Below are 19079 nucleotides of genomic sequence, written 5' to 3' on the forward strand. Positions count from 1 at the left end.
AATGAACAATGCCCTATTTTTGTCATTGGATGTCTTGATCGAAGATGGAGTGCCGTGAGGATCGACTGACGTGGCTAAAACGGAAAGACTAACCCGTCTTATAAGTATAAGTTACTGAGTTTGGAGTTTAAATCGATGACTTGGGTGGCGTATAAGAGAGCGTCATTAGCGGCGAGTGCCGTGAGCGGCACATTGTTTATCTTGTATCACGACCCACTTCAGAAATTCAGTCTTGGGTTGGTGATGATGTTCATTACAGCCCGCAGGGGTTTGAGAGGTCACCCTCCATACTTCAGCCACAGTATGGCTAGGCATTTGCCACAAGTAAGCCAACTTAACTGAATGTGTGGTCGTTGGCGAATAGAATGTCGATACACAGCGGAAGATGCATGCGGAATAGCGGAAAATGCCCTCTCAAACCCCTGTGGGCTGTACTGTGTGGTGACAGTCGGCGGATGAACTATATTACTATACGAATTTAATATGCTTCGTTATTCATTCGGAGAGTTATCGTCCTTTTCGAGCTCTCCATGGCATTGAATAGCTACCGCTTCTGCAAGGAACATCTTTGAGATTAATAGCTATTATGCTCACACGAATATTAAAAACCAAGTACCAGTCTATTCTTTAAAATCAAATAATAAGGCGTGATTTTTAATGTTTTGCTAACATCTATCTGAGACTTGAAAACATTAATCAGGCAGAATAACCCCAAATGAAACCATATAACATTAGATCATTCAGGTTTTGTCGCATAAACTGACCAACTGTTACATCATTAGTTTTAACACTTCATGTATATAGTAGATGACTTACATCGGCCAGTATGAATGAATGTTGACGTTCTTAATATCCTTTCGTACATCAGTCAGAAAGACTTCAACTTCTTCTCTTTCCCATCCAAGTCCGCCTTGACCATCAGGGCGTGTAAACACAGCGAGACTCAAAGCTGACAAAGCATCCAGCGTGTTTTGCTGTGCCCAAGTACCTATATAGACTTTAGTACTTCGTTATACGAATCTCTAAAGAGGCTCTACTTACCAATCTGCTTATGCTTGGGATCCTTAGGCCATCGGTTTAAAGGCCACTTGCGTTTAACAATGTTGACATCTGTATACCCGGCTTCTTCAAGCTGGTCCTTATACTTCAAGGCACTATCCATGGGTCGTCCGTTCTTGGTAAAAATATCATGCAGCATTTCTGACCATTTGGATAATGCGGAGTCTTTGGCGAGTGATCCGTCATCGGAGAGGAGGGGATAGATGATGTCGATCATTTCGATTCTTCCACCAGGGTTGAGGCTCCTATAGACCTTGATTAGAGTTGAGGGTTAGTTTGGAGAGAAGAAGGAGTACTTGAAGCTTTCACTGAAGAACTTGGGCCAGTCTTGGATGGAGCCAGTGAGAAACCGAGCAAAGACAAAGTCAAACTTTTGAGAATAATCCCATGACTCTTCGAGATCATCGACGTAAAATGAAGCGTTGGGTGGAATGCTTCAAAGGATTAGTAGAGCCAGGTATGAAGAAGATGGATTGCATACGCTGAAGGCTGAATTGGGCTTAAGTCGACGCCAATGACCTAAACAAATTAGCATCAAGGTGTTTGGTTTTTTTAATTCACTGACCTCGCACTCAGGATGTTCGTCAGCTATACGCAAGGTCAATACTCATTTCACCGTAGGATGTCTGAGGTCACTCACCAAGCTCAATGGCCCAGATTCCAGTGCCACAACCAGCATCAAGAGCGCGTTTGAAGTTCTTAGGTAAGGGAGCTGTGTGTAGTCGTTCTTCAAAAGTGAGAAGGAATAGATGATGTTGAAGATCTGTACGAAATATCGGATTAGATTAAGCCATGCGAAAAAGTAGTCAGACAAACCTAATCGCTCGTTTTCAATCTGGCTCCAAATCAGCATTTATAATTCCGCACGTATTGTAAAGCCTTACTTCGTCGTTGGGGAGTGAATAAGCTATGCCAATCAGCTTTACTGTTAGTTGTACAACCATCAAATCCTCGGATCTCACCTCCGTCTTTGTAAGCGTGGTATGTCCTCCCATTTTCCTCACGGTACCTCAGAATACTTGATTTCAGTGATGTAGTATCGCTGCCGGTATCCTATGAGTTGTTAGCTTCAGAAGGTATTGAGAAAATACCCACTTACGTCTCCAAGGGCGGAGTCAGCATCGGTATCATCCTGCGCCGCCTGCCTACTCGTTAGCGACACCTGTATAGCCTACAATCACTGTAGATCCTTACATGCTCATCAACAGTAAGAGGGTCCTCGTCCGTGCACATCGTCAAAGCTTGGTCTGGTGTTTGATGTTACTTCGGGTCAAAATGGTGATCGGGACGAGTGGGGTTTAAGGACAGATCATCATTCCCGAGTCACGTGTGATACGTCCATATTACGATACACCAAGACTAGCATGATATCGGCTAGATCAGTGTCAGATTCCCTGTAGATATCCCGTTCCTTGCCCAAGAGCGGGGTTTTGAGCAATGCAGCCAGAACCAACAAACAAATTAATAAGTAAACAACGACCAACAAACCAATCAACTCTTCCGCGTCTGCGCCCAGCATGTCGCACGCCGAAAAAAAGCAATACGATTCTTTCGCTCCCAAGTATGCATCTGTTAGTGAGCTGCCCTGTTCGAAACTTGAGGGTCAGCTTGTGACGAATGCCTTGGGCGACTGTACAGGATTGAAAGTGTTGGATCTTGGTGGGGGGGACGGACTTCATGCTAGAAGGGCGATTGAAGCTGGGGCGAAAGTTGTGGATGTTGTTGATATTTCGCCAGAGATGATGAAAGCGGGCCAAGAGATCGAGACAAGCCTCGGACGACAGGGCTGCATTCGCTGGTTCGAAGCTGATGTCACCAAGCCAGTCACAGAGCAAGTCAACATCCAAGATAATTACGATATCGTCATGGCAAATTGGGTGCTTGACCACGCTACCTCTGTTTCCGAATTACGAAGCATTTATGAGAATGTTGTCAAGAACTTGAAGCTTGGTGGCAAGTTCGTTGGCGTAAGGGCAAAGAGTATCCGAGCCGCGTATATGAGCTACGGCAAATACGGTGTCACCTTCACCGATGTTACAGAAATTCCCGGAGGCTTGAGTTATCAAGTCAATTGTGTTACCGAGCCGCCATTCTCGTTCGAGGCAACCTCGATGGAATCGACTTACTCGCTGTCTGATGATATTGGAAAAGAGCTTGGGCTGGTTGAAATGAAGGTTACCCCAGCCGAAGAGACAGAACTTGTGAAGAATGACCGCGAGTTCTGGGAGGATTATCTCAAGGACCCCAACTTCGTCGTCGTAGTGGGAAAGAAGGCATGAATTTCGTTTGGTCAAATTTATCCTAGTATACATGTCTACCCAAGGTTGCCTGTGAAGGGAAACGTTATTCTTTATCAACTTTCAACGATAGCCTGTAAATTTTTAATGGCTCCTCAACGCAAGTTCGAACTTACCCGCAGGTAACAGCTACTTTATCGGCGCGGAGACTAATGATGGGCTTTTACTAGGCAGCGTTCGCAAGGCAAGGCCGTTGCTTTGTTCAGACCACATCAACCGATAGCTCGTGAAGTGATGGTCAAATGAGTCTCCATTTGGTCATTGCAGTTATTGCATTGCGCACCTTCCGTAAGAAGTGAATAGCTTTCAATTAGCTTACAAAAATCAACTCTACGCCTGTTAATTAAATCAATTCTACCCCTTGTAGAGTGGGGTAAGAAAATCAACTCTACTACAATTAGTATTGTCATTGATCAACAGGCTTAAGCTAGGACCTGAGACTAAGTAGCCAGGACTAGTATTCCCAGTGTAATAGGCCGAAATAGGAGAAATAGTAGAGAAGGGGCTTTGCTGGGAGACAGGCGCAGTGGCAGAGGGCTCTTTCTGCTCGCCAAGTTGATAATTACGCCCATCGTTGGCATACTGTGAAAGCCCAGGAGTCAACTCGGTGTCTTGCTGAGAAAGGATATCCAAGGCGCTCCACAAGAGACTTCGCAGATTGTCGCAGTCTTTGGCGAGTTGCGCTTTGTTGGCGCGAGCTCGTGCCAGTTCATTTTCAAGTCCTTTAGTGTACATATCTTCGCGGTCGCGATAGATTGATTAAAGGTCAGTCAGATACTCTTGTCATAAGAATCACAATGAGAATAAGTCACACTGCTGAGAGTAATGTAATTGAGCTCGATGTTTTTCCTTTAAATTAGGCTTTAGCTATCCTAGTACTTATAAATCGGCTAAGAGATCACATGACATAGCGCTATAACTACCGGATTTATATAAACTAAATTTTTAATATTTCTTTTACTTCTTAACAAAATCTTAAAAAGTTTACAATATAAAATTTCCTTATAAATAAGCTCAGTTCTAATACTACTCTTATATGTAAGTGCAACTTGTATATTTAAAATAGTTGTATTGAATCTAGTTCTGATTATATGGAGGATACAGTTTAACTGCTCTTAGAGTATTCTGTCAGCTATATATAGAGCAGGCAATGATTAATAAAGATGGATCGATCAAAGGGAATAAAGACAAGTAACCTAGATCGAAAAGCATGCAATGCTTGTACTAAAGGGAAGCGCAAATGCGACAAGCAACTACCATCCTGTCGGCGATGTTTGGACAAAACTATAATATGCCAGTACCCTAGCGTTCGACCGTATACGCGGATCGAGAGAATGTCGACCAGATCACCGCCCTCTGAAGAACATGATGCAATAACGCTCCACAACTAGGCGACTCAGCCACATGTCCTTGGCCATATATTCGTCGCAGATAATTCCACCCTGGTACAAAACGACGAAAGTTTCCAGTTATACGACGTAGGTGAGGGGGAACAAGGAGTTGTTGAGGGTATTATAACACCCTCGCCATGGCTTCATCCTTCAGCGATGGAAGGGCAATGGTTTCTAGGGCCAGAGACATGGTCAATCAACTATCAGTCAACCACCTGTCCACTTCCACCCATTCCTTCGCCCATGTTGAAAGCCTGGATTGAGGAGATTACGAAATGGCTTCACCAATGGATTCGAGAAGGCCAGAATGAATTTATACATGCACAGCTCTATCTGAACACAGGGCTCCCTCGATGTCTCCAGGATGCCTGGGCTGTGCTCACTGCATACCTTGCAAAAACCGAGCAAAATGAAGCAATCACCATGGGAATCGTCCAGGCCCGCACCGAGGATCTATTGTTACAAGAAAGCTTGAGCACAATACCTGTCTTTGGGACTCTTGAGCGCTTAGCCCGGGTCCAATCACTGTTGATCTATCAGTTCATCCGCTTATTCGATGGGAATATACGCCAACGCACCCTTGCGGAAAGAGACATACCGATTTTACAAAGCTGGTGCGATAACCTCTGGACGACTGCTGGAGTGGATGTAGGCGAGGATAATATCCTTCTACCGGGTAGTTCGTATGATGAAACATATCCAGTGGCCGAGCTTTGGAGAAAATGGGTGCTGTGCGAGAGTATCCGCCGCACGTGGATTGTCGCTCGCTTCACCCAAGCGGTGTATCTTACCATAAGGGATGGGCGAACCGACTGTCCAGGCGGTAAAAACTTTACAGCCCGCCAGGGGCTTTGGAACACTCCTTCATCGGATGCCTGGCTCAGACAAGTGATAAACTACGGCCCATTGTTTACCCAATGCAATCAAGTCAACCAGCTCCTGACGAAGGTTAAACCTAGTGAAGTAGACAAGTTTACTGTACTGCAGTTGAAAATGATCTGCGGCACCGAAAAGATTGAAAACTGGATGAAAGATTGCCAGGATGTAGCTAGTGCAAGTTGACTGTTAACTGACTCATGAAGGATGGGGTTCTGAAAATTTTACACACAGTATCTGAGACTGGCGTTATTTACAATATAGGGACTCTTATTTTTATCATATGTTGGATTCAACTAAGGTGTTCTCAATCGAATATTCGCTATAGGGTCTATACTCTTACTGGTATTTTTAAACCTTTGAAGTCCCTTATTGGCAAGCTAGATTGATGAAAATCTAGGATTAACAGAGAATTGCATAGGACTGCTACGCCTAATTGAGACCTAAAGTGTGCCAAATTGATAGAATCTCTTATTTAGATGTCTTTTCCGCAGGCCTTTCTAGTATAGTCCTGCTATTTACTAATTTTCTCCAATTAAGCTTATGAATCTGAGTTTATTATAAGTCACTTAAATCGGGAGTCTAGATTGCGCTGGAGAATCCTAAAGTAGCCTCTATCTATTATCGCCTCAATAACAGGGTTTCTAGTCTAGCTATTATGCAACTAACTAAGCATTATTAACTCAGCCCGAGAGATCCACGCTAACTAATATTCATCGGCCTCCCGGCTGCTCATTCGGCCATTATCCATGGCGCTTCCGAAGGTCTATGTGGTAGAGTATGTTCAGTGACATCTTGCTCTTCACGAATCTATCGGTGCAGTTCCTATTAACTTCATGGGAACCGATCCTGTTGAGGAAATCCTCCGCCTTGAGCCGAGTGGTGTTTTTAGACCTGTTGACTGTGTTGGCGGCGAGGGTTTTAACCGCGACCTTAACATCGAGCAGGACATAATCATAAAGCAAATAATTGCTGCCACGAGAGTAGGGGTAGTATTGGACAGGTTGGTGTTGCGTGCGCCTTCCTCAACAGCCCCGGTACTCCTCTTGGTTCTTCTATTTCTTCTAACTTTATATTCCTAATCTCCACTTTCCACGATAAGCGAATGTTATTTAAATCCGGATGTGCAGATTACAAATCGTATGCGCCTCATCTATCTGACCTTATCGCAAATGGCAAGGCACGTCCTAATTTCATCGGCGATTAAGAAACTGACATATAGGACGCCCCGGAATACCATGCTCGGTTCGAGCGTAGGGCGGATGTCAAAATTGTGATCCGACTTCCTTAGGTCACTTTAATAGGAAAGCCAACCACTCAATTCGAAGCCATCACAAGAGCTTGGTGGACTATGTTAAGTTGAATTGTTGAGTAGCACAATACTAAGTAGAGGCACTAGAGATAGGTCGACGTATGGGGAGTTTCTTCTTTTTTGGACCTTAGTTACTATCTACAACTTATGGTAGAGGTTTATATAAACTATACAACAGGTCTTGACTACCGATTTAGATGCCTGATGTAGAAAACTTTAACTTCACGGCTTGACTTTCCGCACACAACCTCTCCATCGAACATGTAAATTGCCCTCCCACAAACCTAACTTCGACAGATTTTATCCACCCTCCTAGTCACCATGGCCTTCTTAAGGGTTATTTACTTCTTGCCAGATCGCTTGATGGTCTTGATGGTCAACTCAATTAGGATGATTGGATTGGTGGAAGGTAGAAGTGAAAGGGCTCGCAAGACCGGTAGGTAGAGCTTCTGTATTCTGCAACTGGTTAGGTGTTCATTTTAGATGTTCATTTTAGATAAGGTTCGTTGGGGTTAACGCAGTTAAAAATAGTCTTATCGAATAAACTAGTGTCAAGCTGCAGGTCTATACAGAAACCGTTTAGTCATGGTCTAGTTACTCGTCGTCCTCCAGGTTTAGCATCTTGAGACTAGCGGCCCACAAAGCCTTCTCGGTGGGAGGATCATAGGCTTGGGGCGCATATCCTGGGCCACCAACTACTACTTCCCCAACGACAGGTTCTGATTCAGCCACGTCTTCCATGTATCTTCCACCTGTGCCCTCCAGCTCCTTCGCCATGGCAGTCCAGACACTAGTTGCTGCTCCTTGAGCCGGGCTTTTAAGCATTTTCTTGACAGATGGGTGCTGCATTACCTCCTCGGCGTTGGGGATATACTTTTGCAGCGGTGTAAAGATGCCGCCAGGGTGAAGGCTCCAAGAATGAAGACCGAGTTTACCGTAGCGGCGATCGAGTTCATTAGCAAAATGGATGTTGGCAAGCTTAGCTTGACCATATGCGGCCCAAGCATTGTACTCTACCTTCTCCCAGTTCAGATCATCTAAGTTTATCTGACCATCACGATGGGCAGCTGAGGAAACTGAGACCACGCGGGAGTTAAATTCCGGTGTTGAGGATGTTAAAAGTGTACTCTTCAAAAGCTGAAAGAGAAGAAAATGCCCTGATAGGTAGTCAGAAAGCTTCCACGTATATAGAAGCATGCTCGCCCTCGACTCACCTAGGTGGCAAGTGCCAAACTGAAGCTCAAATCCATCCTTGGTTTTCCCCTGGGGACATGCCATCAGACCTGCCACGTGTGTTAGTGTTTAAATTTCATATCAAACATCTCATAGTGTAACTAACCAGCATTGTTGAGCAGTACATTGAGCTTCTTACTTTTGCTCAAAAACTCCTCGGCTCCAGCTTTAATACTGTCGATCGAGGCAAGGTCCATCTGTATCACCTCGACCTTACCCGGGCGTCCATCTGAAAGGATATCTTTAGTGACCTGATTACCATTGACAGCATCGCGGACGGTGATGTAAACATCAGCGCCAGCCAAGTGGAATGCCCGAGCGGCCTCCGGGCCAAGCCCACCGGGCGAACAACCGGTGACAAGCACAACTCGGCCACTCCATTTTCCGACAAGGCCCTGGTCTTCAATGATTTGGGCAGCGGTTGGGCGATTATCGCCCGGTCCATTCAGGCTCTGGTGCTGCGAAAGATAAGGGGCTAAACGAGCCATTGTTAAGTCGTTTAAGGGGTTGAAATAGCTGGTACTAGTAGTGGTGATGCTATAAGTAGTAGTTCAGATGATGGATGATAATAGTTAACTCAAGCGAGGCTCTTTCCCTTTTATATTTTATGGCTCTATATAAATTCATGTTAACATATTATTTCATAAGTCTACATAATCGGACTTAACGTTACCACCTTGTCAAAGCCCGCAAGACTAACGGGGCCATGTCGAATCCACTACTTTATGCCTAGGCTTAAGTCTCCCTCTTCTCTCATGACTAGGCAGGACGTTGTGGGTTACTTTGATGTTTACTGAAAACTTATGGCTAGCACATTATTTCCTTTACAAGTTTAGAGGAAATACATAAAAGCCTAATTGGACAATTAGCTTAAGCTAAACATGGGCTACACTTATATATCAGTTAACAGTAATAATAGGGCAGGACAGGCTCGGTATCTAGCTAATGTGCATTAGATGCGGAACTTTTATTATATCAGATGCGGAACCTTGTTGTATTGAATGCGGAACTTTATTGTATTAGCTGCGGAACTTTTATTATATCAGATGCGGAACCTTTTTGTATTGAATGCGGGACTTTATTGTATTAGCTGCGGAACTTTTATTATGTCAGATGTGGAGCCTTGTGGTATTAGATGCGGAACACTTATTAGTCTCTTGACTTAAAGTAAATCAGGTCGGACCTCGCAGTTTCCCTAATTGCCGGCCTCCTTGTTACTGAGACTTCGTCAAATGTAAAACTGGGACAAGGGATTATAGAAATTGCCGGGGTAGGTAAGACCAGTGCAGTCCTGAATACGCTTCAATAAAAAGACCTAAAAAAGTTTAAGCTTTGCAAGGACCTAAAAATTGAGGTGACGCAAGAATGAGCCTAGGAAAGAAACAGCAGACTTTCTCTTACTAGTGTTTTTTCGTTTCCAAAAGTGTATATTTCGTGATATCTGACCACAGCTGAGGCACAGTACATCTATCTCCTTATCTCATTTATTCACTACGAGTCTTGGACAACGTTCACTATGCATTTAGGCATGCACACGCTCGTGGGGGCGGCACTTGTAGCTGCTACAACTGGAAAAGGTTATGGGCCAGGATATACTGGGCTCAACTACGAGTTTCCAAATACCACCTCTCCTACGCGTTTCGAAATCCACGTCAGACAAAATTTCATCGATCTAACCCTTCGAAAAGTACGCGACTATCGTCCTTCACCAAGCCTTTTCTCGAATTGGACAATTGAAGGCCCTCCCGAGTCGGCTATGGTGTCTCTAGCAGACTACTGGGATAAAACATATCAATGGAGGGCCGCTGAAAAACGAATCAACCAGTTCGATCATTATGCAACAACTGTCCACGGCAGCCCCAACTACTCAGCACCTATCCCTCTTCATTTCGTCCACCAGCGTAGTAACAATACCGACGATGTAGCGCTTCTTCTGCTGCATGGCTGGACGTCTACTCACTTCGAATGGTCGCGAGTTATCACGCCATTGACGCAGAATTGCAACAAAACATTTCATGTCGTAGTCCCAGACCTTCCTGGATACGGCTTCAGTCCAGCACCTACTGAGTCCTCCATGGGCCTAAGAGAGATGGGTGCTGCTCTCGACGCACTCATGAAGCAGCTGGGTTACGAGACTTACGGAATTGTTGCAACTGACCTTGGCTGGGCAGTTGGCATGTGGATGGTGGCAGATTTCTCTGACAGCGTGACTGGCATGTTCACTGATTTCTATCGTGTGCCAGCACTACCATCTGACATTTCCCGTCAAAGTGTAAACCAGACCATAAAGGAGGAAAACGAATACATGGAGGTTTCGAACGCGTGGGATGGATCCCATTCGGCTTATGCGACGGTGCAGATACAAAAGCCTCAAGCCCTATCATTAGCCATGACAGACAGTCCTGTAGGCTTTGCTGGCTGGTTATGGGACCTTAGGTATGCTATCAGCGATGACTATTCTTACACTCACGAAGACGTCATCACAGACGCATTGCTGTTATGGGTTCAGTCACCATACAGTAGTATGCGAAGCTGGTTGGAATTTTACAAGGTAAGTTTTCCATATCAATTCGATGGTGATTCTTAAGAAGAGTTTTGACACTAAGTAATTGTCAGCCCGAATCCCTGATATTTCCAAGGACAAATGTATCAATTGGAATCACTCAATGGGGTAATGTTAATGGGCCGTTTCCGGAGCTTATTAAATTCCCCTTGACAGTAAGTAATCCCACGACTTATAACCTGACTGCAATTGCTAAAATAACATTAGCCACGGCCTTGGGTCGAAAGGACGTCAAGGGTAGTCTACTGGAAACGATATAAGTTCGGTGGCCACTATCCCGCTGTTACTTACTCTAATTTATGGGTTAACAATGTTCAACAATTCTTTGCTAGTATAGAATAAAGTAGAGCTAAGATAATAAATTTAAAACTTAGAGCAGTCTCACAAAACTCCATCTATTTCCGATAAGAACTATTCAAGTTTTGGATGAATTTGCAATTGGGATCAGTCTGATTTTATCTAGTAGATTACTGGTAAATCTGAAATTTCAGTCAGTAGTAGGCCTTGGAAGTTGGGAACGTCAGTACATTCCTGAGAGTGGATTTGCTAATGATGGCGAAGTGAAAACCATGACGAAGCGTTCTTTTCACAATCGATAAATAGGACTTCTGACCGATAAAATAATACCTTAAACTCGAATGGTTAAATAACGAATTTGCTTCTTCAGCTTTAGCTGAAAATAGCTGGGCTGATGCCAAGGTCAATGTGCCGAGGGCTCGCGAATTGAGACACAGGGGTTAGCAGGTCTCGGCAGTCATCATCGGTTGATCAGGCATGCGAATCTATTACTGACTACAAAGTTGACCCACGGATCGCCCGCAGCCGATGGGGTTGTTGAGTCGAGGCTGAACAAGTGGCTTTCACTGCCATACGCATAGCTTCCCTTGTGGTGTCCACGACAATCATTAAGGCGTTGACTTTTGCTAAAGAAATCGAAAAAATCTAGTCCCTGGCGGCAGTCGCTTCCTCGGTTTCAGCATGCCGAGTAATAACTGACCAAAAGCGGCAATTTGTCACGGTAATACGAGATAAATGATAAGGTTGTAGTTGTTGTTAATGTTCGGCGTAACTAGAAGTCCGAAGGGCTTAAACATATGGGGCCCGGAAATCGGCCTGTGGACTCTACTTAGCGCATAGACCTTAGACCGCTGCGGATTACTTTCTTCTAAAGATCGGATGCAATCCCAAACTCCGTGTCTTTTATGCCCAATGGGAGGAAGAGATCCTCTTTGGCGATATCTCTGAAGCACCGTTTTGCAGGGTCTGTAACTACTGGGATCTGTCCCAAGAAAGTGTAGCTGGCAAACGGATTGTAACGACATCGTCAGCCTGGAATGAACTCAGCTGGAAAGGCTGGAAGGGCCGAAAGGGCTACTACAGTTTTCTTAAGGTCGTGTAAATCCTCAGTGGTAATTCCTGAGGGGTTGAAGCTAGAGAAAGTACCATCCGTGTGGTTAAGGAGATGTCATATGGTGACATTTGGCTTGCCTACAGTCCCAAACTCCGGTAAGATGTCCATAACCTTTGTATCGAGGCTGAAGTGCCCTCGGTCAATTGCTCGGAGGGTGAGCGTCGCAGTGAAAGTTTTCGACAAGGACATCATCAGTTAAAGGTCATCTTCACTAGTGGGCCTGCCGCTAGGAGATGCCGCCCCGAATGTCTTCTGCAACCCGACTTTTCCATGTCTGGCTAGGATGATACAGGCCGTATAGATCTGACCGTTATCTATGTCCTTCTGGATGCCATTATATAGCTATTAAACTGCTTAGTAATTAAAGTCAGTCATCCATTTTAGTTTTCACTCAGCTAAGAGGAACAATAAAACAGAATAGTAATTAGGACTGTCCTTTGCTTTTTAAGAGAAGCATAGTAAGACTCAGGAATAAGTTTAGTAAGGCCCATAAGCACTTTATAGTTAAATCAAAATGCTATACTTGCAGTTACTAAGTTGCCGGCTAAGATTGCTATGCGCTATTTTCCTCGGAATATAGACTTTACTATCGGCATTTAGAGAATCCCGAAGCGCGAAGTCTTCCTCGAAATATAGACTTCACCATCGGCATTCAGAGACTCCCGAAGTGCGAAACCACACCATCGCGAAGACCCATGTTTTGCGGAGTATACTATAAATACTGCTTAACTAAACATTATATTTATAATACAATTTATATTACTAATTGGTAGTTATAACCTATTCTTTAAATAAAGTTATCAATACTCCCGTATATCATTAGAACATTACTTAACTATTTCCAGAGGTTTCTATACTACTTCTTTAGAAAACAAAACGTCATGTCAACCGCTGCAAATAAAGCCGCTTTGCTTCTGGCCCCCAAGGCCAACACTCTGGTTGTCCAAAACGTTCCTTATCCAATCCCAGGACCCGGTCAGGTGGTTATCAAATCTGAAGTAGTCGCATTGGTCAGTCAAAGCTTCCATACATGAAACAAGGAGGAAATTACTAATGATATATTGAACAGAATCCTGTGGAGGATCGTGTTCAGTATGTTTCTATGATCCTGTGCTTATAGCCTCGACTAATTATTACTTCCTTATCACAGGAGAAACGATATTTTCAAGAGCACATACCCCCTGGTTATAGGAGCGGATGTAGCTGGCACCATCGATCAAGTCGGTGAAGGCGTAAGCTCTTTCAAGAAGGGACAACGAGTCATGGGGTAAGTTAAATGCCATGATGGATTGTATATGTTAGCCACGACTTAGGACTTTAGGCTCTAACCGGAAATGAAGCTGGTAAGAAATACTTTTACTGACTTGAGAACCCTTTCTAGATACTGCATGGGCCTTGGACTCAACGACAATCGCTTTGCAGCTTACCAGCACTACTGTTTAGTTCACGAAACGCTGGTAGCCCCTGTTCCGGATCATATCAGACTCATGGATGCCGCTGTACTTCCCCTTGCTATCACTACAGTTTCAACAAGCTTGTATCACCCTGATCACCTTTCTCTGCCTTTGCCGCAGAAGCAGCCAGTCGATACGGGCAAGTCAATCTTCATTTGGGGAGGATCGTCTAGTGTTGGCGCAACTGCTATCCAATTATGTGTGGCCTCTGGCTTGAATGTCGTAACCACTGCCTCGAAGAAAAACCACGAGCTTGTCAAATCACTAGGCGCTTCGACAGTTTTGGATTACAACTCACCCTCCATTGTGGATGAAGCGGTTGCTGTGCTGAAAAACCACGACTTGATTGCGTGTTACGATGCAATCTCCGAACCGCAAACAATGGCTCCTTTAGGCGCTATCCTCGATCAGCTCGGGCCTCGCGATGTATGCTTTGTCATACCACCCAGAGGCGAGATCTCGAAAAATATAAAGTGGACACTCTGTAAGTATTGGGGTTAGCTACCACTGCTATGAATGAGCTAACAAAAGACAGCGCTTGCCTTTGAGCTTCTTAACGAGAAAGGCCGCCCTATAGCTGATTATATCTGGCATAACTTTATTCCTAAAGCGCTTGCAGAGGGTAGACTGCAAGCAAAGCCTGATCCGGTACTTGTTGGAGAGGGCCTTGAAAGTATACAGGAGGGGTTGTATAAACTTCAAAAGGGTGTTTCAGCTCAGAAGCTAGTAGTCAAGATATAAAATACACTGGAGTAACTATCTTTAAATGTCTTTAACCCTAAAAGGTACCTTTGAGTCTAGCAGGTACAACGCAATCCTCACGGCACACTTTCTCTGGATGTCCAGGACCGTCAACACCTTCAAGGTTACCGCAAGTGCACAAGTCAGTAGTGTAGAAGGGAAGGTTCGACTTGTCCTTGCGAGGCGAAACCATCTCCCACTCTCCTTCACTTAGTCCTGCACCCAGGGGGCATTCAGCACCTGGTAGCAGAAACTCCATATGACCCCTGACACGTCTCATCCCAGGGTAAACAAGAAGGGAGCAAAAGAAATCGCCACCCTCAGGGCATGTACTCTCGACTTGTGTGCTCACGGTGATCTCAATGGACTCTGAAACCTCGGCCGATAGAGATGCTGAGCCGGTGATGACTTTCTCGAAGCTCAGTCCGAGACTACCGCCAATGGTCCAGCTGGATCCCACGGTGTATGATTGTCCGGTAGCAATATCTATTGACAGCATATTAGTATACATTCTGACCAAGAAACAAGATAGCGTAAACTGAGAGGGAACTAACTTGAACCACTTTTGGCTGAGGCACCAACCTGCCAAGATTCACCAGTGATGTTTTCCTCTACGTCAATGACGGGGCAGTAGTAATCGGGTTGAGTGTCGGGTGGAGGAGTGCAACCAGTGCACTGGCGGTCTTCCAGATTCTTCTCAGCTGGTAGAGCAGAAGCAGTTTGGAAAGCCAACAAGGCGGGCAAAGAGGCAACGAGGAGTTTGCTGAAAGACATCTTGTAATGTGGAGATATTTGTTTATCGGGGATAGTCTGTTGAGTTTGGCTGGAAGTTAATGAGGAAGGATGTTTGTTTCTTTTCTGAATTCTCTTCCAGCACGAGTCGAAGAGGTACTTATATAGTTTTCAATTGTTTACATACGAGAAAAAAACATTACTTACAAGGAATAAATCTTGTTTTTTTTTTCCGTTACGGACGAGAAGATCGACGATCGATTCCAACTCCTCCAACTTAGGTAGTAGCCTACATCTTGTATGAAGCTGGATATCAAAGCGTTGCAGGGATTGACGGTGATCGGATTGTCCGGGGTACGCTGGGGCACTCCCAAGACTTCAGCACGGAAGTGGATTTCTATATAACTTTAATTTGTTATTTTTAATCATTCTGTTATCTAAGAGAATAAATGTTGTTGGGCAAAGTTCTATTAGTTCTCAGTATCAAGTAAGTAGTTACCTGGGAACATTCTAATATGTCGGTGTCTACTCTTGCTTGCCATTAAACATTCCAGCTTTTCTCATCCGAGGCATTATAATATGAGGTTTCCGAGACGACTAGCTGCTTCTGGATCACAAGTAGGATTAACCTATGCTGGGCTCAGATCACTAGTTTGTAGGATCCTAATCGCAGCAGGTTATGTACATAACTATTTTTTACCACAGTAGCATTGGGCTGTGCAAATATAATACTCGCGGCACTTTTGTAGTCCGCGGCTAGATAGTGTTATCTAAACGATGGATACAGCCAACGCCACTTTCGGCGCTGATCATCAGTGTAAACTAACTATCAGCCTTATTTACAGTGTACGTCTATAATTTTAATGAAATAATAATCATTTTTGGCAGTTCTCATTTATCACTGTGCATTCACATCTAAATCTTGATATTGATATTGTACACTATACACTTGCAACCAAACGGTTAAACGGCAGTCTGTTAATGCCACACACCTATGTTATTCAGTATTGAAATACATGCAATCACATGTTTTCTAGGCGCAGGCAATTCAACAATTTCATCTACATGAATATGTCGATGAATACTCCAATTGCGGTGAAATAAGGCCAGCGTTCTTGTTTGTCTTGAGAGACTGTATTGGGAAGGTGACATACAATAGGATTAATATGATTAGGATTTACATTTATGCCGCTATACATATCTGTGTAAACTTGGATAATACGTCGACGGTGACAAAGTGAGACGTCTTTTCTTATAAACGCCGAGCTGGGAAAGTTAATATAGAAGGATTTCATATGATCTTGACGTTTGATTATGCCTCCATCGTTCCTTCTTCTCTTCTTCCATTTCCAGACAATACGTCATTGACTTGCAATGCAACAATAAACACGAATATAAAACGCGCGAAGGATTGAGTAGTATATCTACGACGTCACATCTGATTTAAGACGATTATTGACCGTATGTTTCTCCACACGTCATGACTTCAAGCGGACCAGTCCAATTAGGAAGTGTAAACAAAGTTCCTGCTTTTCGTAAGTTTTAAGCATCCCGTGCTGCGCCGCAGGCGATGGGTGAGCTGACGATTGGCGATCAGTGGAGCTGAAAATGCGTAGGTTGCGTGCGCACACGACGGTTGTTGATTAGGTAGGCTAAGTTGTTACGGCGGGGCACACAGCGAGAAGCGCTGTGTTAAACCCACTAAACTAATGACTACGGTGGTAGGGGAAATCCCCCGCAACAGAGCCACTGGATACCAAAAGTTAACCGTTGGAAGAATAAAAGACAAAATTAATGGGCCAGTTTATACTACTTGGGCGACACTTGCCAAACTAGGTACCTATTCTTGCACCCTAAGACTTAGGAGACTAACGTCTCTGCTACCCAGTAGACATATTGATATTACACAAACTCAATGGTAACCAGGAATAAATTTCTTCTAGCCTAGGTAATTCTCTGCTTAAAATCTAGATGTGTTTCTTTTTAATTAGCCTTGAAGATCATTGAACTTAAACCCTATTTTCTCGTTTACAAGCCTTTTTCAATCGAACGCAAGGATTCAACACTTGCATGTCTCAATTCCCTCCAGTTTATCATGTCCTGGGATCATCGTCATGCTGATCGTCGAAATGGCAGGGAATACCCTATACTCAGGGAGACCATAGAAGCAGTCCGTGTCTCCATACGAGTAGTCTGCACCTGGTTCCGACTGAATTCCGTAAAAGCCGCATTTATATCAAAAGCTCCTCCTATCTGGTCACTGTCGGACGTTAATGTCGTTGAGGTGTTACAATTTCCAGAAGTTAAGAAACTAGAGAATGAAAAAGTAGGCGTGGTGGCTTGCGATAGCGGTGGCCTATAGAATGGAGATATAGGTAGCTTGTTGGTTGTTTTGCCACGACAATAACATTCTTGAGTGTATTTTTAGAAAAAAGGAAAATACACTCCCGTTTCCCAGTCAACATTCTGCATCGTTGACTCAATGCGCTCGTGGCACGTTCTGAACAATCGATCCCACACCCTGGTCTGCTTTCCGTAATTGTGACTTTTCCTATAACCTTTACGATGGTGGAGATCGTGATCCTCAATGACAAGCTCGGCTCTGAAAAGCTTCAACAGCCAGGTCAAGGTCGAAGGTGGCATGCCGTAGATTCTCAGGCCGCTATGACCCAAGACCTCTGTGAAGGCGATATACTGGTGGCAGATCCACCATTCATAAAAGCCCAAGGGAATACCCAAAGTCCGAAAGGTCATCCAAGTCAATAATGGCACGCCGATCATGTCGAAGAATTCTTGTTCATGGTCGGCATACGCCGCAAGAAGAGAGTTGGGATGTTTTGTTAGATGGTGAGTACGATGGTACTTCCACAATGCATCAATGTCGTGCATGGCTCGATGGTATACGTAGAACCAAAAGTCGAGAATGATGCCATAGAGACCGATCTGAAGCCACAGCCAAACCCACCAACTTCCGTTTTGCATAACGGATATGGGCGATTGACTGCTATTGTATCCGATGCAGGTAACCATGGCGATCCGAGACCCAGTGGTTTTCCATAGTGATGACACCACTTTGTCGACACCGACGTCAGGTATGCCATCACGGTCGTGAGTATCTCCATCCAAGAACCCATGCTGGTGACCCAGCGTCCGAGTAGCCCTAACTTCGCGGACAACAGTCCAACTGAACATCAAGAAGTAAAGGGCAAAGATGATGACAGGATGGAGACTTTCGTGGCCCGTACAAGATAACAATGTTTGATGGACTGCAATTGGAGCAAAAGCATGCAGCAAAACCCAGATATGTCCCTGCCATTCAACAAAGTACGGCATCATCTCAGTTTTTGGATGTTTCGGTACTTCTTTCCCTGGCGTTATTGGGTACGCATTTAATTTATCGATGATGCGCTGGTTCATGCCCCATTGAGATTTGTCGCTGAGAGGCCAGGTGGATTTGACCGAGTCACGGGGGTTGATAGTTGGCATTGCGATTGTTGTGCTCCTGTTGACGAGCAGGTTAAAGTTTTATGTCGGCTCCTTTCGGAGTGTCGGCTGCTACACAACAAAATAGTTTTATGTTGTTATCAGATCGAAGCTTGGATGATGGAACCTGGTTGGAATAATGCTTCTGATATTTCTGCATAATGGTGAAAACGAATGGAACTTGTGCACATTAAATAGAGTTATGACGATGATGGAATGATGACTTGAAGGCATTAGCTCCAAGACAGTCGCTATGCCGAGGCAACTTCTTCCGTCCACCACGTGGAGTCTGGCTTTTTTCAACGATGATTACGTGGTTGATAAAGTGTTATCATCGACGGTTCGCAATCTTAACCCTTTGTTTCTAGTCGGTTCTGAGAATGGAAGTCGAAACCGCACATCATTTGTAAATGTCGGGGAACTCCAATTAACACAAGGTGTTCCACTCGCAACGTCAATTACCGACGCGATGCGGCTTGTCTACTTCCGGGTAGTTAGGCGATGACACTATTCTCATATAGTTGGCA

At 44.4% G+C, this 19079-nt stretch overlaps 8 protein-coding genes across 8 annotated transcripts; 4 read left to right on the top strand and 4 right to left on the bottom strand.

Moving 5' to 3' along the window:
• Positions 1–812: 812 nt before the first annotated feature.
• Positions 813–2292, bottom strand: FSST1_006862 (S-adenosyl-L-methionine-dependent methyltransferase; the record flags this gene model as incomplete). The annotated part of the gene is made up of 11 exons (XM_083236416.1): positions 813–988; positions 1042–1304; positions 1356–1493; positions 1541–1578; positions 1625–1647; positions 1700–1822; positions 1876–1894; positions 1944–1966; positions 2022–2112; positions 2159–2200; positions 2254–2292. 11 exons carry the CDS (start codon positions 2290–2292, stop codon positions 813–815), a joined length of 975 nt encoding a protein of 324 aa, XP_083082823.1.
• A 284-nt stretch (positions 2293–2576) lies between these two features.
• On the top strand, positions 2577–3338 carry FSST1_006863 (S-adenosyl-L-methionine-dependent methyltransferase; the record flags this gene model as incomplete). The annotated part of the gene is made up of 1 exon (XM_083236418.1): positions 2577–3338. The coding sequence occupies one exon, from the start codon at positions 2577–2579 to the stop codon at positions 3336–3338; it is 762 nt and encodes a 253-aa protein (XP_083082824.1).
• Positions 3339–4903: 1565 nt separating this feature from the next.
• Positions 4904–5809, top strand: FSST1_006864 (uncharacterized protein; the record flags this gene model as incomplete). The annotated part of the gene is made up of 1 exon (XM_083236419.1): positions 4904–5809. One exon carries the CDS (start codon positions 4904–4906, stop codon positions 5807–5809), a length of 906 nt encoding a protein of 301 aa, XP_083082825.1.
• A 1720-nt stretch (positions 5810–7529) lies between these two features.
• On the bottom strand, positions 7530–8656 carry FSST1_006865 (uncharacterized protein; the record flags this gene model as incomplete). Its single annotated transcript, XM_083236420.1, has 3 exons — positions 7530–8092; positions 8150–8218; positions 8275–8656. The coding sequence occupies 3 exons, from the start codon at positions 8654–8656 to the stop codon at positions 7530–7532; spliced, it is 1014 nt and encodes a 337-aa protein (XP_083082826.1).
• Positions 8657–9684: 1028 nt separating this feature from the next.
• FSST1_006866 (Alpha/Beta hydrolase protein) lies at positions 9685–11073 on the top strand (the record flags this gene model as incomplete). The annotated part of the gene is made up of 3 exons (XM_083236421.1): positions 9685–10719; positions 10785–10886; positions 10939–11073. 3 exons carry the CDS (start codon positions 9685–9687, stop codon positions 11071–11073), a joined length of 1272 nt encoding a protein of 423 aa, XP_083082827.1.
• A 1950-nt stretch (positions 11074–13023) lies between these two features.
• FSST1_006867 (chaperonin 10-like protein) lies at positions 13024–14337 on the top strand (the record flags this gene model as incomplete). Its single annotated transcript, XM_083236422.1, has 5 exons — positions 13024–13152; positions 13212–13234; positions 13293–13409; positions 13524–14080; positions 14132–14337. 5 exons carry the CDS (start codon positions 13024–13026, stop codon positions 14335–14337), a joined length of 1032 nt encoding a protein of 343 aa, XP_083082828.1.
• Positions 14338–14374: 37 nt separating this feature from the next.
• Positions 14375–15111, bottom strand: FSST1_006868 (uncharacterized protein; the record flags this gene model as incomplete). The annotated part of the gene is made up of 2 exons (XM_083236423.1): positions 14375–14823; positions 14892–15111. 2 exons carry the CDS (start codon positions 15109–15111, stop codon positions 14375–14377), a joined length of 669 nt encoding a protein of 222 aa, XP_083082829.1.
• Positions 15112–17493: 2382 nt separating this feature from the next.
• FSST1_006869 (sterol desaturase family protein) lies at positions 17494–18555 on the bottom strand (the record flags this gene model as incomplete). The annotated part of the gene is made up of 1 exon (XM_083236424.1): positions 17494–18555. The coding sequence occupies one exon, from the start codon at positions 18553–18555 to the stop codon at positions 17494–17496; it is 1062 nt and encodes a 353-aa protein (XP_083082830.1).
• Between the last annotated feature and the right edge of the window lie 524 nt (positions 18556–19079).

This window comes from Fusarium sambucinum, chromosome II, assembly GCF_050947815.1.
Source record: "Fusarium sambucinum isolate potato_lamoka chromosome II, whole genome shotgun sequence".
Taxonomy (NCBI): domain Eukaryota; kingdom Fungi; phylum Ascomycota; class Sordariomycetes; order Hypocreales; family Nectriaceae; genus Fusarium; species Fusarium sambucinum.